Consider the following 22,332-nt stretch of genomic DNA (forward strand, 5'->3'; position numbering starts at 1 on the left):
CTTTGAGGAATGGATCCCTGGCTACCTACAAATGGACACTAAGGCTGGTCGTGTGAGCGGTGGTTATAAAGTTCCACAACTTCACCGACATGCAGCGCGTCATGGATGCAGCTAGAAACATCGGCTCTGATGGTAGTCAACATAAAGGTCCAAAGGTCTCATTCTTCAATGATTATTCCACAGCGGTTGTACGAAGACGCAAAGCGTTTGATGAGGCGAAGGCTCGACTCAGGAGAATGAAGATGGACTACGCACTGTTGTACCCGGCCACATTGAAGATTATGGTCAACGGATCACCTAAAAAGCTCTACACACCTGAAGAGGCTGCTGCGTTTATTGACTTTCTCGGGTAAATAACTTTAAGCTGCACCTCCACAGCATTGAATAACTTTGTTTATTTTTGGTTGAATCTGATCATGAAACAGTGGTGTGAGTCCCCACGTACTCCGGCTCAGTAATATTTGTATCTTTATTATTTTTCTTGCTAAAGTAATAGCCGCTATAGCTCAGGCTGAGATATGTGTGAATCCATATTGGTGCCCAGGCTTGGTTTTAGGTGGAAGAGCCTCAATCTTCTTCTATTGATTTTCTTTTCTATATATATAAAGGATGAGGCTATTGAGCGGCAATGCGGACTTAAGAGTCTACATTGGAGAGTTGAAATCCCCTGCATGTTAGCTAGTGGGAAAAAACCCTTTTGGATCTTTACATGTTTAATTTTTGGGTTTAGTATAGTTCGAGTTCAGGGTTCATATTTTTTGTTTATGCTCAGTGAGATAGAGGAGAGTTCAACACATGGAAAAAGGTACCACCCCACTTTTACAGTAGGATCCAGTCTGGATATTGAATGGTCAAGATACAATGGCAGATAACAGACTGCGAGTATGTGCATGGAACATTAGAGGGAGCCATAACCCCATTAAAAGGAAGAAAGTACTGTCTTTTTTGAAAAAAGAAAATATTGATATTGCCCTGTTGCAAGAAACTCATTTGGATGATAAGGAGCACCTGAAATTACAACAAGGAGGGTTTGGTCAAGTGTTTTTCTCATCATTTACATCCAGAAGTAGAGGTGTAGCAATTCTGGTGAAAAAGAACTTACCACTTAAGGTCTTGAATTGTGTGAATAGAATAGATTATTTTTTATGCCCAAGACGTCTTTGCAGTCTGTTTTATCCGCTAGGATAGGAAGCATAGTCATATCTGATCATGCTGAGGTGATCCTGGACATAAAACTCAACGGGGCATTCAATCGGTCAAGACATTGGAGGTTGAACACAACCATTCTTAAAGACCATACATTCACATCATATTTTATAACAGAGTTTAAAGCATTTTTCTCTATTAACTCTCAATCAACAGATAACCCCTCGCTCCTTTGGGAGACCTGTAAATCGTATGCCAGGGGTCTGATTATGTCATACACAGCTACTAAGAGACGGAAAAAGCGGGAAAAGCAAAAAATGTTAGAGGGTGAATTAGGAACTAAAGAGAAGGTCTACATTAAAACACCCACTCCTGCCCTATTAAAGGAAATATCAGTCATTAGATCAATGTTAGACTCTCTCCTAACACAGGACGCTGAAAGGAAAATGCGATTTGTCAGGCAAAAGCTATATGAACATGGTGATAAGCCAGGAAAGTACTTGGCATACCTAGCTAAAAAGAGGGCTGACTCTCAGTCAATTGCTACTATTACTGATTCTGATGGTAATCATTTATATGAAAATAAATTGATAAGTGACTCATTTAAGAAATTTTATACAAACCTTTATGCCTCAGAACTGCCAAAGGATGCACCCAAATTAATGGAGAACTTCTTTTGTAAGATTGAGCTCCCTACTATCTCCGAAGAGCAGAGGTCCCTCCTTAATGCCCCTATTACCAAGGAAGAGATAATGTTCGCAATTAAGAATCTGCAAAATGGTAAGGCCCCAGGACCAGACGGGTTTTGTAGTGAGTTCTATAAAGAGTTCCATGGCCTGATCCTTGAGCAATTGCGTGATATGTTTAACCACTCATTTTCAAATGACCAACTCCCTCAAACGCTGAGAGAAGCCAACATTTCACTTATTCTCAAAAAGGGAAAATGTCCAGAGTCTTGTTCCTCGTACAGACCAATTTCCCTTCTGAATGTGGATAGAAAATTGCTTTCTAAAATTCTAGCCACAAGATTAGAGGACTCACTGCCACTAATTGTGAAAGGAGACCAAACTGGCTTCATTAGGGGCCGTAAGTCATGCAACAACGTCAGGCGGCTTCTTAATGTAATTCAAGCCTACCAACAAAGTGCTGTGGATGGGCTTGTGCTCTCCCTAGATGCTGAGAAAGCATTTGATCGTGTGGAGTGGTCTTACCTATTATTTGCTCTAAATAAATTTGGTCTGGGGGACAACTTTATAAAATGGGTGAAAGTTTTATATGATGATCCTCAGGCTGCTGTCCTTACTAATGGGCTACGGTCAAATAGCTTCTCTATACACAGAGGTACCAGACAGGGCTGTCCTTTATCCCCCCTCCTCTTTGCACTCGTTATGGAACCACTGGCCGAGGGCATCGGGGTAACGCCTGCTATACAGGGGTTGCTCATTGGTGATGTTCACCATAAAATAAGCTTGTATGCTGATGATGTCCTGATATTCATCTCTAGTCCCGAGACTTCAATTACATCTCTTATTAATATTATTGAATTATTCAGCGAATTCTCAGGCTACAAGATTAACCTTACTAAGTCAGAGGCTATGCCACTTGGTAGCCTACACTCTGTACCTAATACTTCTCCCCCCTTCCCTTTTAAATGGTCTCCCTCAGGTTTCATGTATCTGGGTATATTTGTAACTCCTAAATTCCAGCTAATGTACAAAGCCAATTTTGTTCCCTTGTTTGATACAATAAGACAGGATCTGGAGCGCTGGAACTCTCTCCCGATTTCTTGGTTGGGTAGAATATCCCTCTTGAAAATGAACATTTTACCTAGACTACTTTACCCAATCCAAATGATCCCAGTATTACTCTCCAATAAGGTAATAAAGGATGTAAATGGATGGCTAAGTTCCTTTATATGGAGTAAACGCAAGCCAAGACTTAAGATGGCAATATTGCAGCTGCCAAGTTCTATGAGCGGCTTGGACCTGCCCAATATCAGGTTCTATTAATGGTGTGCCCACCTTTGTTATATTTCTGACTGGATCACAAATGATGACTCCTCTATTTGGTTAGACATTGAGACTTCTCTTTCAAAATACCCCTTACAGGATCTTTTATTTTTCAGAAGTTTCAAGTCTGTAGAAGATCACTGCAATAATCCCGTTACACTTAACACACTCAAAGTATGGAGGTCAGTTCAACGCTTCCTGGGAAGGTCCAAACTAACCTCTGCTCTTACCCCAATTCTTAACAACCCAGATTTCAGTCCAGGATTGCTGGATGCTGGCTTTAACTTATGGCTTAATAAGGGCATACGCAGGCTAAATGACTTATTTGCTGATAAGATTTTGTTGTCATTTGAGCAGATAGTCGAGAAATATCGACTCCCAAAGCAGGACTTTTTCCGCTTCCTACAAGTAAGACATTATATTCTGAAGAGCACCACCTTAATTGGTAACCCTGATGTGTCTGTCATTGAAAGAATGCTTTTTTTCCCACAAAGGGAAATGTCTGTAAGTCTGTTTTATGATACTTTAAGGTCATTTTCTGCTGTCAACACACAGAGGGTGAAACAAGTGTGGGAGAAAGAATTGTCTGTTACTATTGACGAAGAGATGTGGGAGGACATTTGGAGATATGCAAAAACAATATCTATATGTAACCGTACTAGAGCAATCCAATTAAGAATAATACACAGATTGCATATATCCCCAAATCGCAGACATGCTTTTAGCCCCACTTCCTCTTCCCCTCAGTGTCTTAAATGCAAAACTGATACAGGCACCCTAACACATTGTTTATGGTCATGTACCAAAATACAAAGATACTGGTCTGGTGTTCTGCAAGAAATTGAAAAGATCCTAGGGGTTGATCTAGAATTGGACCCAGTTTCTTTACTGTTAGGTCTCCCTAGTAGGCATGTTACTTCTGTCGGTAAATGGAGGTTTTACAACATCCTTACCTTCGCAGCGAGGAAAAACATCCTTTTACAGTGGATTAGTGATAAGGTTCCTTCTATTAAAGATTGGCATAAGATACTATTTGAATGGGTGCCTCTGGAATATCTGACATGTACATTGCATTCTAAAACAGACCAGTTCTACAAAGTATGGGAACCTTATCTAAATTACCTAGAACCTGAGGTATCAGCTATTATGCTGCAAGGATTCTCTTAGAATGGCGGGGATCTATGTATTTCAGAACTACACTGTACGTTCCATGTGTGGAACCTAACCTCTTGGTTTAAACTGAGCTTTTTTGTTTAATTTCTGTTTGTAAGTTTGTTTAAAATGTATGTATTGAGAGACGCAATGATGGTGATGGGGTGAGAGAAGCACCGAGCGGGAAGAGGAAAATGGTGTACGTATGTATGGGTGTGTATATGTGTGTGTGTGCGTGCGTGTATGTATGTGTATGTGTGTGTATATGCATGGGTATATGTATGTGTGTGTATGTAGGTGTATGTATGTATGTGTATATATATGCACGTAGATATGTGTAAGTGGGTGCTGTTTTTCTTGTTTTTGTTCTGTGTGCTTTGTCTCTGTTGTTGTATCTCTTAATATGGGTGAAAATTGTGAAATTCCAATAAAAATACTGTTACAAAAAGACAAGGTCCCTGTGCTGCAGGGGAAGTAGTTTCAAAGTCAAAAACAGAGCTGTCATAATCAATGGGCTACTGATTTTGAACGCAAGACAACAAGAGCAGTATCCTTCTGAAGCTAAGGCTGGCTAACATTAGTTGGGGTCACAGTCAGAAGAGCTGGACCAGGTACAAAGGAAAGTACTTTCAACTGATCAAATATTCATAAGATAGATCCATATCAATCCCCAAGTGACAGGTCTTTGAAATGTTGTTTTTATGAATGACTTCGGAGGGTAAGTTTTCCCAAAAAATAAGATGACTATAGATACAAGGACATACAGTTGAAGTCGGAAGTATACATACACCTTAGCCAAATACATTTAAACTCAGTTTTTCACAATTCCTGAAATTTAATCCTTGTAAAAATTCCCTGTTTTACATCAGTTAGGATCACCACTTTATTTTAAGAATGTGAAATGTCGGAATAATAGTAGAGAGAATGATTTATTTCTGCTTTTATTTCTTTCATCACATTCCCAGTGGGTCACAAGTTTACATACACTCAATTAGTATTTGGTAGCATTGCCTTTAAATTGTTTAAATTGGGTCAAACGTTTCGGGTAGCCTTCCACAAGCTTCCCACAATAAGTTGGGTGAATTTTGGCCCATTCCTCCTGACAGAGCTGGTGTAACTGAGTCAGGTTTGTAGGCCTCCTTGCTTGCACACGCTTTTTCAGTTCTGCCCACAAATCTTCTATAGGATTGAGGTCAGGGCTTTGTGATGGCCACTCCAATATCTTGACTTTGTTGTCCTTAAGCCATTTTGCCACAACTTTGGAAGTATGCTTTGGGTTTTTTATGGCGGTTTTGGAGCAGTCGCTTCTTCCTTGCTGAGCAGACTTTCAGGTTATGTTGATATAGGACTAATTTTACTGTGGATATAGATACTTTTCTACATGTTTCCTCTAGCATCTTCACAAGGTCCTTTGCTGTTGTTCTGGGATTGATTTGCACTTTTCGCACCAAAGTACGTTCAAAGCAAAGAGGCACTGAGTTTGGTAGGCCTTGAAATGCGTCCACAGGTACACCTCCAATTGACTCAAATTGTCTCAATTAGCCTATCAGAAGCTTCTAAAGCCATAACATCATTTTCTGAAAATGTCCAAGCTGTTTAAAGGTACAGTCAATTTAGTGTATGTAAACTTCTGAGCCACTGGAATTGTGATACAGTGAATTATAAGTGAAATAATCTGTCTGTAAACAATTGTTTGAAAAAATACTTGTGTCATGCACAAAGTAGATGTCCTAACCGACTTGCCAAAACTATAGTTTGTTAACAAGAAATGTGTGGAGTGGTTGAAAAGCGAGTTTTAATGACTTCAACCTAAGTGTATGTAAACTTCCGACTTCAACTGTAGCTTCGTGGAAGGACATAGATCCAGCATATATATGGTTGAAAGTATGATTTCTGGGACATTCTTAGGACATGAACTCATAGTTACTGAGCATCATTCATTATATTGTACATAATGTTTCCTTATATGTACTCTTCCCTTCTACTTCTGAACTAAAGGAACTAATTTTAAATGCACACAGCTCCTTTGACCAGGAAGTACAAAATGCTAAAAGACTTTCAATAAACTAGGCATGTCGGATTCCATGCTTCAATTGTCCCTTGAACAACTGAAAAGTACTGCATAGTTATTTTCAGAGAGGAAAATAAAACTATTAAATGAACAGCCCATGAATAATACAAGTGAACTGCCCTGAGATGACAGAGTGAGTGGAGTGGAGTTGAGATGAGCATTAAGCCAATTACCCAGGAAACTGTTAAACATGAGACAACGAGTGCTTTATTGTGTAGATTCCAAGATCAATGTAAGTGTTCTAAAAATCATTGTCTCTGACTGCCGTTCATTTAAATTATTCTGAGAACCAATGAGGTATGACTTGGAAGGTGAATGTCTGTCTGGAGGTTTTGATGCACTTTGTTTTTCTGGGGAAAGTAGGACAAGACAAGCTGCAGGCTATACTCAGCTGCTAGTCTCCAACCCCTCAATCCGACACATACACACACATGTGCACGCACACACGTTGTGTCTCCACAATGGTCTCCTCACACCATTGGTAAATATGTATGATTTCTGACCCTCATACTAAATTCCATACTAAGCACTTATGAGCGCTCAGCCCACTTTTCAAACTTATTCATTATTAAACTTTCAAATATTCTACTTAGTACATAATACATCTCTTGGTATAAGAAAGAACGTATGAAGTTACCATCAAATGACCAGCTACACAAAATCTCTCTTAGCCCTAGTGTCCCGTGGTTGTGGTAAAATTACACTGATAGAGGCAGTGTTCTTCTTGGGGCTGGTGGGAAAGACAGAGTGTTGCTAGGTAATGGCGCAGCAGAAAGGGAAGGGAGGCTGGAGGAGAGGGTGGGATGAGGTAGAGAGCTACTTCCTGATTCTATGACCTATCAGCAGTTCATTGTGACGGTCTGTGCGTGTGCCAGCCGTCGTGCTGTGTTTGGCCAGGTAGACTACAGTACAGTATGATTCCTGCCAGACGCCAACTGACCCTGGCTTTGTTGGATTCTCCCTGGTGGGGATGGAGTGGGTTTCCCATCTGTTCTTGTAACCAGGTCCAAAACTGTACTGTCTTGAGGTTCAGGAATAGTCCACAACATCAACAATATCTGATTATTCTCTTGAAACAACCCTTACAGTACAAACCAATAATGGATTTCAGTAACATTCCAGGCATCAAAGAGGGTGAAAGATACATGTATTTCTGGTTATTTAATGATGATGATATACATTGTATTGTTGTGTATAATTAAACATAATTTTAAGAGCATAACTCAAAATAATGAGCACAATAATAATTACTTTAATCTCAACGTCGTTCTATTTCGGATTAAATATTTGAATAAACGATAAACCTCACCCGAGCACACCCCCATTCTCATCTACAGGCTGTAGTGGAGCAGGTTGAGAGCTTCAAGTTCCTTGGTGTCCACATCACCAACAAACTAACATGGTCCAAGCACACCAAGACAGTTGTGAAGACAGCACAGCAAAACCTACTGAAAAGACTTGGCATGGGTCCTCAGATCCTCAAAAGGTTCTACAGCTGCACCATCAAGAGCATCCTGACTGGTTGCATAACTGCTGGTATGGCAACTGCTCGGCCTCTGACCGCAAGGCACTACAGAGGGTAGTGTGTACAGCCCAGTACATCACTGGGGCCAAGCTTCCTGCCATCCAGGACCTCTACACCAGGCGGTGTCAGAGGAAGACCCTAAAGAGGAGACTCCATCCACCCTAGTCATAGACTGTTCTCTCTGCTACCACACGGCAAGCGGTACTGGAGCACCAAGTCTAGGTCCAAGGGGCTTCTAAACAGCTTCTACCCCCAAGCCATAAGACTTATGAACACCTAATCAAATGGCTACTCAGACTATTCACATTGCCCCCCTTTTACACCACTGCTACTCTCTGTTGTTATCAATGCACAGTCACTTTAATAACTCTACCCACATGTACATATTACCTCAACTTACCGGTACCCCCGCACATTGACTCTGTACCGGTACCCCCCTGTGTATAGTCTTGCTATTTTTATTTTACTGCTGCTCTTGAATTATTTGTTACTTTTATTTCTTATTCTTACTCATATTTTTTTGAAACTGCATCGATGGTTAGGGGCTCATAAGTAAGCATTTCACTGTAAGGTCTGTTGTATTTGGCTCATGTGACTAATAAGATTTGATTTAACAGGAGCCAAATTTAATCGGACTTTTAAAATGAAATGGTCTTCAAAGTTGAGTCAACAGTTGTGTCATTGAATCACATCACTTGAATAAACTGTAGGAAATGTTATGGTTTCTAGAGTCTATCCCATGATAGGAATGTATGCATCCTATACTACTACACCCCTTATCACACCCCAAACAAAAGGGGGATTCATTCAGTTCTCGTGACTTCATGCTTACATCGCCATGACTAAACCAAGGTAGTCAGGCCAAGTCTTGACTAGGAGCAATTCATCCAGCTAGTCAAGACATCCCTTCCTCATCAGAGTATCAAGGCAAGGACCAGGGCGGGGGTGAGATCATTCCTATTCAGGGGCACAGCTAGCCTCTGAAAGCAGGAATAAGAAGGACCAATAGTGTTCCATGAAAGCCTGCAGTGAAACCCCTAGCACTTTCTCCCCCCGGCCTTTCCATTTCCTGTGAATGAATAATATCCTATTTTTGGCCTTACCTAGAGGGATGTGGAGGGAAATTGATAATGCACTTGAAATACAGTATTCTATATTTACTGTATTTTCATTGAACAGCTGGCAGATATTTCTCTCTCATCTTAAATTAATTTATCCACCTGATAAGCATTTCTTCCCAATAAGTTCTTTAGGTTGTTAGTGAAAGAGTAAATGTATTTTGATACAGTGTATGTAATATTTGCTGTTTAATGCCCAGAAGCTGAAAGATCATTATGTAATGAACACAAGGGGAGACAGAGAGCTGGTTTCAAGCGCAGGGCGCAGCAGGTGTTTATTGCAAAGGACCACAGGAGGAGGCAGGTAGTTGGGTCCAGGGGCAGGTAGAAGGTCATACACAGGAGGAAGCAGGTAGCTGGGTCCAGGGGCAGGCAGAAGGTCATACACAGGAGGAGGCAGGTAGCTGGGTCCAGGGGCAGGCAGAAGGTCATACACAGGAGGAAGCAGGTAGCTGGGTCCAGGGGCAGGCAGAAGGTCATACACAGGAGGAAGCAGGTAGCTGGGTCCAGGGGCAGGCAGAAGGTCATACACAGGGGGTCCAAAAGGGCAACAGTACAGGCAGGGAAAGGCTAGTAAAGTAGTCTGGGAGATCAGGCAATAGATAGATAACAGGAAATCTGATAGGCTAAAGTAAAGGCAGGGAATAAGCGTTGTTAGTGAGGCAGGCAAAAACTACCATACACATGAACTCCAGCGCCCTGAAAGCCGTGTGTCACAAAACAAACAACACTTCACAGTGATCAAATCAAATCAAATCAAATTTATTTATATAGCCCTTCGTACATCAGCTGATATCTCAAAGTGCTGTACAGAAACCCAGCCTAAAACCCCAAACAGCAAGCAATGCAGGTGTAGAAGCACGGTGATGGGGTGCAAAGAACTGAACTAAATAGTGTGTGATAATGACATACAGGTGTGTGAACAGGTGATTAGAATTCAGGTGATTGGGATCTGGAAAGTGAGCTGCGTTCAGGGGATCTACGTGTTTGAGGGTGTGAGTTGGAAGCAGACGTTACACATTAGTTGATAGGCCACTTTAGAATCAACAATCTGATATGAGCTGTGTGTGGACAACGTTGTCAAAGAACAGATTTGATGATGACAAAACCAACCCTCTGTACTGAGGGGTGTTAAATTCCAGATTAACAGTGGATATTTATGTACAGCTCAAGAGCTCCTAAATTTATTCTTGAACCAGAGCCATCCCAGATGTTAGCATCTTCTCTGCATCAGTTATCACATTGGGCCACCAGGGCAGAACTCCCTCTTAATATCATGTTTCTCTGTGAGAATCTGGTTTCCTGGTGAAGGTGTTGCAGACAGATCTCACCAGAGATTGGCACTGGGGAAAAGAGGAATTTAGCTGTGCTTCAGTCAAGGACCGCCAGCTGTGAGGGGCCAAAGGTCATCTGACTGTGAATACAGAGACAAGAAAGAAAACTCCAAATTCAAAACATTTAATTCACACTCTCTCAGATACACTCTCTAGTATACTGACTTTACACACACACACACACACACACACACACACACACACACACACACACGACAGTGTGATCAGCGTCCATCAACTGTTAGGGTTAGGGCAAACTGCAGGCCCCACTCTCATACTGTCTCTCTAGTAGTGTACAGGAACGGCTTAATAACTATAAATAAAGTTGTTTCATTGATATTGACACAAAATATTCCATAAAAATGTGTGTTGTAGTCGGCTTGCCATGTGATTTCAAGCATAATACGCTCCCTAAATATGAGTGCGCTTCTTGTTGAGAATGAACGTTTGACGATAGTCCCTAATATTTCTCCAGCGGTCTAGCTCCTCAAATATTTCAGGCTCTCGTTTCAGTGAAGTAGCACAGTAGACTGTCACTGCACGGAATACATAGCTACACTTTTCTGTTATTCATAACTTTCTGGAAATGACATTTATACGTTAAGCTTGAAGACTAAATCCAACCCAAAATGACGGTGGACTTTGAAGAATGTGTGAAAGATTCACCCCGGTTCAGGTATGAATTTGCGCATATGTTGTGTTTCGCTTGTTGAATTGTTCAGCGATTCGCACAATCGAGGAAGACGATTTATAGGATTCTAAAAATCTCCAAATACATTGAAACTGCAAATAGTTTCAATTGAAAATAAGATATGTTAAATAGCTGTTTATCTTTCCATATTTGAATTCAATTAGCCTATATTGCCATTGCAAGGAAATTATTGCAGTGGATTTCACAGGGCTGGACTAGGCTACTTGATATTAATAATCCATCATTTTCTTGCCATGTTTCAAAGAAATGCGTAAAAATGGTCATTGCTTATCATAGGACAACCGTGGAGTGCATGGTGAATAAAGGTCGTGTGTCCTTTAACGGAGGTGGATTTCCCATCACCAAAAGATAGATGAAAATACTATAGGCTACATGATCATTAGTGTTAGTAATATCTCGACTTCTGTCTGCTACATCCATTCCTCGGTTGCATGACGCATGAACATTCATAGGTCACATGTATTTAGAATCCTTACTGTAGCAGGGCTTCCTTCCTCAGGAAAATCGTTTTTTGGAACAATCGTGTCATACATGTGTCATACACAGACTTTGTGTTCAACTGCATTGTCACTGTCTGTGAGAAGTGTGACATTCACCAAATTGTGATAATAATGTATATATTTGAATTACATTTTGATCTTGTATTTGTTCTTTAGATTACACAAAATATGTTGTTAATGAAAAATAGGCCTATTGTCTATTCCATGGTCTCCACTAAATATTTGTGTTCTGGAGGATGGGTTCCATGACTGGGACTGATTCGACCCTGATGTTATATGGCAGGAACTCTCCCAATTCCAAAGGCACTTCCTTTTTATTCAACTGCTCTCCTGACAGAACTACAAACTGCACACTCACAAAGGAAGCACTTCAAACAGTGGCTCTCGGGGAAACTAGAAGGTCCCACGCACTGCCTCACTGCTGCATGCTCCTCATGCTACGGCTGCTGCGACAGCGGCTGTGTGGTGCACACAGCACCAAAGGTTAGCTAAATAAATGAAGGCATGTCTTTACACCCACATCCCTTCCCAATCCCCTTCCCAGCCCTGGATATCATTCCTTCCATTAGATTCCTTCCTCCCCTGCATCTAGAGTTAGCATTCCAAATGGCACTCTTTTCCCTACATAGTGCACTACTTTTGAGCCTATGTGTGGAAGGAACTGAAGGGGCTGTCAGGCAGTCTGTGGGGTGTCTGCTTGGCCTGCATGCCTGGGTATGTGTGTGCACTGCCACCACAGTAGAGCTCCCACAGATATAATCTGCTCTCCAAATCAAAGACTTCCAGACTTGGCAGCAGAACGTTAATGACTGCCATCTGGGCCTGAGAGAGAGGAGAGGCAGGCAGGTCTCATGAAGTGCTGAGTGAAGGGTATTTACAGAAACAACTCTCTCTGTGTTTATGTGCTAAAAGACCAAGGCTGTACTGTAGCAACCAGAGTGGATCATCTTGCACTAGGCCAGTGCTTCTCAATTATTTTCTGTTACGCCCCCCCCTAGGAAGAAGTAAACATTTTGCGCCGCCCAACTCTCCGCTGCGACTGTAAATAGTATAATTTGTCTATAAAATTGTTATAAGTACACCTCTGCATAACATTGTATCCTTATTAACATTAAATTAAAAATAAAGAAATATAGATCAACTTACAACAAAGAATAACTTTATTAACATTGTTTTTTAGTCTGTAACATAAAAGACTTAAAGTGCATCAATTTGCCTGAAATTTAAAAAAAAAACCTCAAGCCTTATTTAAACTGTAATTTTTTTTTGACCATTTGATACTGAAAAATAAAATAAAATATAATCAATAAATACTAATAAATTCAAATTGATCAGCAACATTAACTCAGGAGCACAATATATGAAACACACCTATAAAACAAAAATGAATAAAACAATTTGTGCTGATTTTTAAAAATCAGAATGAGGAAGTCAGGATTAATGGATACAATGAGCACGTTTTGCAGAGCACAGTTTTTCGAAGCATGATACTGCAACTCTCAGCTCCTGCTCAATGTTTAGCTGGGACCTGCACTTGGTCTTCAGTGCAGCAACAACAGAGAAGCCAGTCTCACAAAGATAAGATGTTGCAAAAGGAAGAAGAATGCCCATGGCCCTCTTCACTAAGAGTGGATACTGCCTCTCTACACTCAGCCAGAATTCACTCAGTGTCTGTGATCTGAACCTCAGTCTCAATGTGGAGTCAGACGTCATATCAATGAACTGGTCCTCCTCTGCAGAGCTGAAACCAGTTGGAGCTGGTGCATTGAAAGGATCTCTCACCCAGTCATATTGGGAACTGTTTTCAGGGAAGTACTTTTTAAAGAATCCCATCAGTGATGAAATGTGTTCCTTAATATATGGAATCACTGAGGTGGCATCATAGTCAGTAGTGTCAACAAATTCATGCAGGTTCTCGAATGAATCAGTATTTCCTTCATCAAGTCGCCTGCCCTACATTGCAAGCTTTCGAGTGAAAGAGCTGATCTTGTATGTGACCTGAGGGAGGTGTTTATCTTTCCCTTGAAGCTGTAGATTTAGTTCATTTAGCTTTCCAAATATGTCACTCAGGTAGGCCAGTTTTGCCAGGAAGTTCTCATCACTACACTTTTCTGCGAGGTCATACTTGTGCTCCTGCTCCGAAAACATTCTTATCTGCTCTCTGAGCTCAAAAACTCAGGACAAGACTTTTCCTCGTGACAGCCACCTTGCTTCACTGTGAAACAGCACAGCTTGATGATCAGCTCCCATCTCCTCACAGATAGCAGAGAAGACTCTTGTTTTTAGTGGTCTGGTCTTTATAAAATTGACTACACCTACAATGTCAGTCATAACCTCCCTTAATTCAGAGGAAAGGTGTCTTGAAGCCAGTGCTTCTCTGTGTACAACACAGTGTGTCCACTCAGCATTAGGTGAGGCCTTCTTGAGTGTCCAAAGTCCTTTTCTCATCCCTGCCATGGTCTGTGCACCATCACTGCAAACACCAATGTAGTGTTCCCACTTTAGCCCATTCTCAGTCAGGAAGCAGTCCAGCATTTTGAATAGCTCTTCAGCTGTGGCTCTGTCTCTGACATATTTACAAAAAAGTAGATCCTCACACAGGGGAGTTTGTCATGTCAAAACGTACATAAGCGATAAACAAACAGTCTTTGTTGCTGTCAGTTGCTTCATCGAACTGTAAGGCAAAACGTTTGTCTTTGAGTTTATCTACCAGCTGTTCTTTAAGATCGTTCGCAATGTAATTTATATGTCTGGCGACAGTGTCATTGGACAGAGGGATAGTTTTTATTTTTGCAGCACTTGCTTCATCCAGCATGACAGAGACCATGTCTAATGCTGCAGGCAGTATCAGCTCCTCTGCTATGGAGTGTTTTTTTTTTTCACTGAACAATTTGGTACACCACCTTATAGAATGCTAACAGTGCTCTCTGGTTTACTGAAGTAGCATTCACAAAGCGGGACGATTGTTGGCAATATTCGGCACGTTTTCGCTGAAAAAACTCAAGCGGCTTATCAGCGTGACTGGGGTGTAATGTCTTTAAGTGACGCCTTCATTTATTTGGCTTCATGCCAACATTTTTAGACACAGTAAACATACCGGTCTTTCCTCGTCTCCCACCGTAGTCACAGTGAAGCCAAGCGCTACATAAGCTTCCGTCATATTTCCTCGTCTCCCACCGTAGTCACAGTGAAGCCAAGCGCCAAGCGCTTCCTCATATTTCCTCATCTCCCACCGTAGTCACAGTGAAGCCAAGCGCCAAGCGCTTCCTCATATTTCCTCGTCTCCCACCGTAGTCACAGTGAAGCCAAGCGCTACATACGCTTCGTCATATTTCCTCGTCTTAGATTTCGGGAGACTTACGTTTGTCTCTATCTCCGTCTCTCTCCGCCTTTCTTTTCATCCCTGTTAAATATTTTACCATGTTGTCTCTTAAGGGTTTGTTATCTGCACTTCATATCTCCTGCTCTGTGCTGTGTGCTCTTGTTCGGTGCAAAAAAAAAACTACTCCCTACGGAGAAAAAAAAGCATGTTCCCCGGGGTCACGGGCGCGCCCCACTATTTGAGAAGGACTGCACTAGGCAGACGTTACTTAGCCCATTGCACACAGCTTGGAGAGATCTTTGAAGTCCCTCTTAGTTGTACTTAAATGCAAAAACGTTTTTGTTTAGCCATTGCTGTGGAAGAGGAATGAAAATTACCCCATAGATGCGATGCTTGGCAAAAACTAAGTGTCTGACCTGCAAAAGCATATCAACTGAGCGCAAAAGATAGTTGTTATATCATGTTCAGAGTGTTTTGAGTAGAGTTTGAGCAATAGTTATTTATGCCAACAACTAATTCAATTATTATGCAGTGACAACAAGGCTGTTTTGTATCCTGAAATGACCAGATCAGAGTCAGCCACCAAAAGAGACACTTCTGAAGCAGCATATTCTTCCCACTGAAGCCTGACAGGGAATTGAGCCCATATTGAAATGGGCCTTTTGTGGCAGTTAAAAGCAGTGTAAGTGTTACGCAACAAACCCTAGAGCTGGAATGATTGACTGCCTGGCAGACTGGCTGACTGACTGACTGACTGCTGGCTGGGAGGAAGCAGCCAAGACCAGAGGGAATCAAGCCTTTCACATTTGATATTTGAAAGCCAGGGTAGAGCTAATGGGCTACTTCCCACACGTGTAAAAACATGCAGGCCATCAATTCTGCATGGCTGTTTTCACACGCTTGAGTTGGAGTCCATGTAGCACATGGGGATGTGTGAAACTTACTCCTCAGTCTGAAGTGTCTACCTTTTCGTGTGGTGCTGACCGGTAAGATGCTTCATGAGGGCAGTCATGCATGTGTGCAAGCAAGTCAGAGGTCCTGGGTTCCAGCCTCTGTGTGAGACAAATAAGGTGGAAGTGGTACTCGCTAAGCAAGCAGTGTGACATCCTTTACATCATCTGCATTTTGAGCTGAGATGGCTTCTTGTGTCGTGGTTTACCATTACAATCCTCATCAATACAATTTCCTATACAGTTGTCATATACTGAGCAAACATTTAAATGCAACATGCAACAATTTCAAAGATTTTTTTACAGTTCATATAAGAAAATCTGTAAATTGAAATAAATTCATTAGGCCCTAATCTATGGATTTCACATGACTGAGGTGGGGTGCAGCCATGGGTGGGCCTGGAAGGGTATAGACCCACCCACTTGTCAGCCAATCAGAATGAGTTCTTCCCCACAAAAGGGATTTATTATTACAGACAGAAATACTCCTCAGAACCCCCCACTCTCCCTCAGATGATCCCACAGGTGAAGATGCCGGATGTAGAGGTCCTTGGCTGGCGTGGATACACGTGGTCTGCGGATGTGAGGCCAGTTGGACGTATTGCCAAATTCTCTAAAACAATGTTGGAGGCAGCTTACGGTAGAGAATTTAACATTCAATTCTCTGGCAATGGGTCTGGTGAACATTCCTGCAGCCAACATGCCAATTGCACACTCCCTCAAAACTTGGCATTTTATTGTCCCCAGCACAAGGTGCACCTGAGTAATGACCATGCTGTTTAATCAGCTTCTTGATATGTGACCGACCGGCTCGGTTCGGTCTTATGTAACAAAATTTGAAATTGTGTTCTTTACGTTGGATAAAAGTAGAGACTCAGAGCTAGAAAATGGTATATCATACACTACAGTTGAGAAACAATGAGAAAGTAATTCTGCTTTGAAAGTTGATAAACTTGTAACCCCACTTTTGAGAAAATGTCCTTTGAATATTTTGAAACACCTACTGGAGAGTTCTTCTTTGTCTACACCCATTCAGCATCATTCACACCCTTTAAAGTTTTAGCCCCACCCATCTTTTTAAGGATTCACATGTGAGGCCATGGGCGAAACAACCAAAGATTTCAAGACTAAAGGCTGGTGTATACTACGGGTGTGTTTGTAAATTTAATCTGGAGTGCCAGAGTGTGCTCCGAGTGCGCTCTGTGCATTTGTAAACTCAGAGCGTTGTCAGATTGTCAGTTTGTATTGAAAGCGTTTTGCTCTCGGAGAGTTCAGAGCGCACACTGGTTGCTCTGACCGAGGAGTAGGGTTGATCCGAGCGTTCTAACCTAACAACAGCAGTCAAGCACCCAAGCTAACTGGCTAACATTGGCTAGCTTGTTAGCTACTTCCAGACAAATCAGAGAACAGCTCACCCTAGCAGAGGTGGTTAGGCTGCTTTTATGTTATCCAGATCGTTGGTGACTGCAACTGTGCTGCTGGCAACAATTTAATTACGCTTTTTGCCAACGTTTACTGACTCCAGCCATATTCAGTGGGGGTTGAGCGTTCTTAAATTCGTCAATTATTTTGTGCTCTGGCACACTCTGACGAGAGTGCTCTGAAATCGGAGTAGATAGCCAAAGTGAATTTTCTAGCTACGTCTATTGACAGTTGTCATAGAGACATCATGAAGATTCTAATGAAATGGTTACTTGCATAGTGGAGTCTTTTGTTTAGACATGTAACTAGGTAGCTAAACAATGAACCAGAATCCCAACTCATAACAAACATCACCACACTGCATGAATCTGCAGGTAGCTAACCAACCAGGTTATGTATATCATATTATTTTTAACATTTATTATTTAAAAAAACAAACATTTTTTTACTTTGGCATCCCGGAGAAATTGTTAGGCGGCCCGCCCAAGGGTTTCTATTGCAGTAAAATCCCTGCCCCAATTTGAATCCCACATTAGACAAATTGCCGTTTTGGCTCTGCTGTCTTCATTTGCTCCCTTTCGCCACTGTTAGTTTTTGGTGCTGTTTCAGCTCACCAGGCAGGCCTACAGGCATCCTCACCATTGAGGGTGTCAGTGATGCTGTGCAGCGGAGTGGAGCTGACCACTCCAGGTGATGAAAACAAGTGACAAGGATTAAGTCAGCAGTTGACAATCTCTCTCTCCTATTCAGGGATTAGCCGACATTCTCCCTCTCCTTCTCTCTCAGCTCAATCCCAGGAGAGGAGAACGTCAAGGTGTTTCACCTCACCTCCAAGCAAACACATCCTGCTTGGGTGGTGTGATGTCTCCTTGGTGGGGTATTAAATTCAAATCAATTTATAAAGACATCAGCATTAAAGTTATTGAAGTAAAATAATTTGCTGTCCTGAGCCTTCTTTCAGCATTTCAATCTATAGAAAAACTCCCTCTCAACTCACACTTGAGTTGTGTTCCTCTCTTTGAAAGGGGATGTCTTTACGCTCAGCAGAGCCAAAGGGAATGTGTGATGTTTGCATAGGCTCTGTGATAGATCTCAGGATGAAGCAAGGATGGCTTCAGTTGCTCGACTGATTTTCAGTAGGATGAGAGGCTTCTTTCTATATAGGGGAATCAGGGACTCTGATACAACCGAATACAGTATATGAACACTGGAGTCACAACAAAAGCTGTCCCATAAAGTTCAGAACAGAAACAATCTATTCTAGATATCTGGTGTATTATGTAATTTGAACTGAAGCAGGTTCTATGTAGAAATTATTCTGCAACATGTGTACTAATTATTTCCATCCACACCAATGTTACAAAGAAGTCCTTTCATTTCCTATTTGTTCTAGAGTTACTGGTATTATTTATCTTTTTAATGGTGGCTAATGATGAATCTCTGCTAATGGACTGGAGGAGTCTGGCTGCAGTCTGCAGCCTGCTTGAGTGGTTGGGGACACAGCACAGGGATGATGTCATCCTAGTCTTTGTGTTGGAGAGTGGGGGCTCTGCATGAGTCCTGGCTGTCCCTCTCATTTCTCATTTCTGTCTGATAGCAATACGCTATTCACACACCTCCACACAAAGGGCTTTGGTACAAGGCGCTGCATTCTGAATAGGGTGGTGTGTGTGTGTGTGTGTGTGTGTGTGTGTGTGTGTGTGTGTGTGTGGTGGTAATCCACTTCTATAGGACATCCTGCATGATGACAAAGAGACCTGCGATTTGGGCCAGTGGCCTAGCACAAACAGAAACCTGCTTGCCTACCCTTAAGAGTGTGTGAACAGTTTATTAAGTGCGGGAAATCTAACTGCCAAGCCGTATGACTGTCTCTCCTTTTCATCTTTCCCTCTTTCAACTCTATCGCCCAGTACTGCCACAAGTTGTGCCGCATGCTGTGTTAACTTGACATCATTGAAACAGCACCATGGTAGAAGTGTTTCAGAGAATCATGATACAGGGGCCCCCCGAGTGGCGCATCGGTCTAAGGCACTGCATCGCAGTGCTAGAGGCCTCACTACAGACCCGAATTCGAATCCGGGCTGTTTTACAACCGGTCGGGCAGCGCACAATTGGCCCAGCATCGTCTGCGTTAGGGGAGGGTTTGACCGGGGGGGGGTTTACTTGGCTTGTCGGGCTCTAGCAACTCCTTGTGGCAGGCTGGACGCCTGCAGGCTGACCACGGTCGTCAGGTGAATGTTTTCTTGTGTTAAGAAGCACAGTTTGGCGGGTCATGTTTCGGAGGACTCATCACTCGAGCCAGTTGGGGAGTTGCAGCGATGAGACAAGATTGAAATTGGGGGTAAAATACAAAAATACAAAAAAATAAGAGATATATGATGCATAGAGTTTTATATATACATTATTAGTACCATTACAGCTAGTGATGTGGGGAAATCACTAGAGTTACATATCACAATGTTATTTTGGACAATATATATCAATCATTTGACTCCAAGTATTGAATTCAAAAATATATTCTGCTTTGCAGAACAGAGGCAGAACAGAGGCAGAACAGGCGAGGCAGCTCTGTCTTGTCTCTCTTAGAGGAACACCATTGGACTAGGCTCTGGCCCTGTGCATGTAGACCATGAATAAGTCATCTGCCAGCAGATGTTTGCCAGGCCCGCTGAGAGGGGACTGAGAGAGAACTAGTTGGACTAGTGGGAGATTAGGTGACCTGCACTGTGCAGTAGTTCTAGTGTGACTGCCTCCACCAGATGCTCTATCCCAACGTTCAATCAATCAGCTCTCTCTCAATTATAGCAGTTTTATGGTGATGATAACTAAGACCTTTGATATTGGTGTATTGATATCACATGTGACATGCTGAAACTATAAATGAGAGGGCCTTTGGCTTTGGATGTGACACAAAACTTGTGCTAAAACTCAATAAGGTTTGCTTTTGAATGCTGAAGGTTCTGCGCAGATGTGCAAGATCAGGAACAAGCCGACTACTTCGCGTTGACTACTGATATTCCCTGGGGTTGTTTGTCAAGCAAAATGACTTCTAGATCAATCTGTCAGGAGAGGACGCATCAGTTGTCATAAAATATGAGTTTTTTTCGAGAGGTAGAAAGAAAGTAATATGAGCGTAAACATTTAGTGAATGGCTGATTCGTAACATTTGAATCAATTTTCAGACTGAGGCATGCAACATTTGGATCAGTTTGGGGTCCGTGGATCGATGCAGTCATATATTCAAGATTTGAATCAGCAACTGATGCATATCGGTGAGTCGTTACATCCCTAGGATATGGCCCGTGGTGAGGTGGCTGACCCGGAACTCTAATGCCCAGTAACGGAGCCTCCTCTCTTGCGACTGATTCACTTCTTCTGGATCCTGGCACTGGATCACATGTGCACCAACACAAAAGATCTTTGTTAACCTTTTGTTAAATTGGATATATTGGATGACCATCACACTATATGAATGTTTACTTGTTTATTGTTTATTGGGGAGGCAGGGTAGCCTAGTGGTTAGAGGACTAGTAACCGAAAGGTTGCAAGTTCGAATCCCCGAGCTGACAAGGTACAAATCTGTCGTTCTGCCCCTGAACAGGCAGTTAACCCACTGTTCCTAGGCCGTCATTGAAAATAAGAATTTGTTCTTAACTGACTTGCCTAGTAAAATAAAGGTAAAAAAAAAAATTGTGCTGACATTGGCTAAGTGACAGCTTAGGTCTTTATCCTATATCAAATAGTATGTTGGATGAGTTGACCATTACATTTACTATAGCTTACTTGTTTATTGTGTCTTCATTGGCTGAGTGTCAGCTTTCTCCTTCAGTGAAGTCATTAGCCTAGCTGTTGTTGATGCTCTGTAATGGCCTAGTCTCTAGAGGCTGTGGTTTGTAGTGGAGACCAATGAGCCGTGACTGACTGAAGACGCTCTGTTTGTACACTGTTGCTGCTCTGCTCCTTGTTCATTTAGGCTCCATTGAGATGAGATGGAATGCTACAGAGAGAGATACTCAATGCCATTTGTCAGCATTGTTAAACTAAGGAAATTGATCTTCTCATTATTGTGATACCAAGTGTCAAGGTATTTGGTGGTATTGTGAAGGTACAGTGGTTCCTCCTTTAAAAGTTGCGAGCCTGCACTGGGGGACTTAGAGGTACCCAGCATCACGGCTTCATTGCTCCAGACCACCACAAGGGGGAGATAGAACACTCATTATGCATTTGGGTCCCAAGGGTTTTATATGACCAATCACATTGAGTGATTGACAATGACGAATTTGATGCGAGCCACCCGTCCCTGGGGCTTTCTTCAACAAAAATGGCTGACAAAACATTACGGTGGAACCAAATTTAAGTATTTATAACATCCTAACGAGTCAAGCAAAAACATTTACAATTGAGAGGAATATGTTAGTTACAACTTCTTATGGTATAGGGGACGCTTGCGTCCCACTTGGCCAAAAGTCAGGGAAAATTGCAGTGCAACAAATTCAAATAAAATTATATAAAAATCAAACTTCATTAAATCACACATGTAAGATACTAAATTAAAGCTACACTCGTTGTGAATCCAGCCAACATGTCAGATTTTAAAAAGGCTTTTCGGCGAAAGCATAAGAAGCTATTATCTGATGATAGCATAACAGTAAACAAAGAGAGTAGCATATTTCAACCTTGCAGGCGCTACACAAACGCAGAAATAAAATATAAAACATACCTTACCTTTGATGAGCTTCTTTTGTTGCCACTCCAATATGTCCCATAAACATCACAATTGGTCCTTTTGTTCGATTAATTCCTTCCATATATATCCAAAATGTCAATTTATAAAGCGCGTTTGATCCAGAAAAAAACAGCTTCCAAATTGTGCAACGTCACTACAAAATATCTCAAAAGTAGCCTGTAAAGTTTGCCAAAACATTTCAAACTACTTTTGAAATACAACTTTTGTTTTTAAAAAACGTTAATAATCGGATCAAATTGAAGACGGGTCTATCTGTTTTCAATAGAGGACGAGAGGAAACTTACGCTCCTTTTCAAGTCTTGCGCACTCTCAACAGCGTTACCT

At 41.8% G+C, this 22,332-nt stretch overlaps 1 protein-coding gene across 1 annotated transcript in view; it reads left to right on the plus strand.

The window, feature by feature from the left end:
• Positions 1 to 10,868: 10,868 nt before the first annotated feature.
• The window catches only part of LOC112216284 (arf-GAP with coiled-coil, ANK repeat and PH domain-containing protein 3), a 91,419-nt gene continuing 79,955 nt past the window's right edge, over positions 10,869 to 22,332 (plus strand). The window contains exon 1 of the mRNA XM_024376165.2: positions 10,869 to 11,031. Within this exon, the coding sequence (XP_024231933.1) occupies positions 10,985 to 11,031 (47 nt within the window). The 5' untranslated portion in view covers positions 10,869 to 10,984. The remainder of the gene's footprint in view (positions 11,032 to 22,332) is intronic.

The sequence above is a fragment of the Oncorhynchus tshawytscha genome, linkage group LG16 (genome assembly GCF_018296145.1).
Source record: "Oncorhynchus tshawytscha isolate Ot180627B linkage group LG16, Otsh_v2.0, whole genome shotgun sequence".
NCBI lineage: Eukaryota > Metazoa > Chordata > Actinopteri > Salmoniformes > Salmonidae > Oncorhynchus > Oncorhynchus tshawytscha.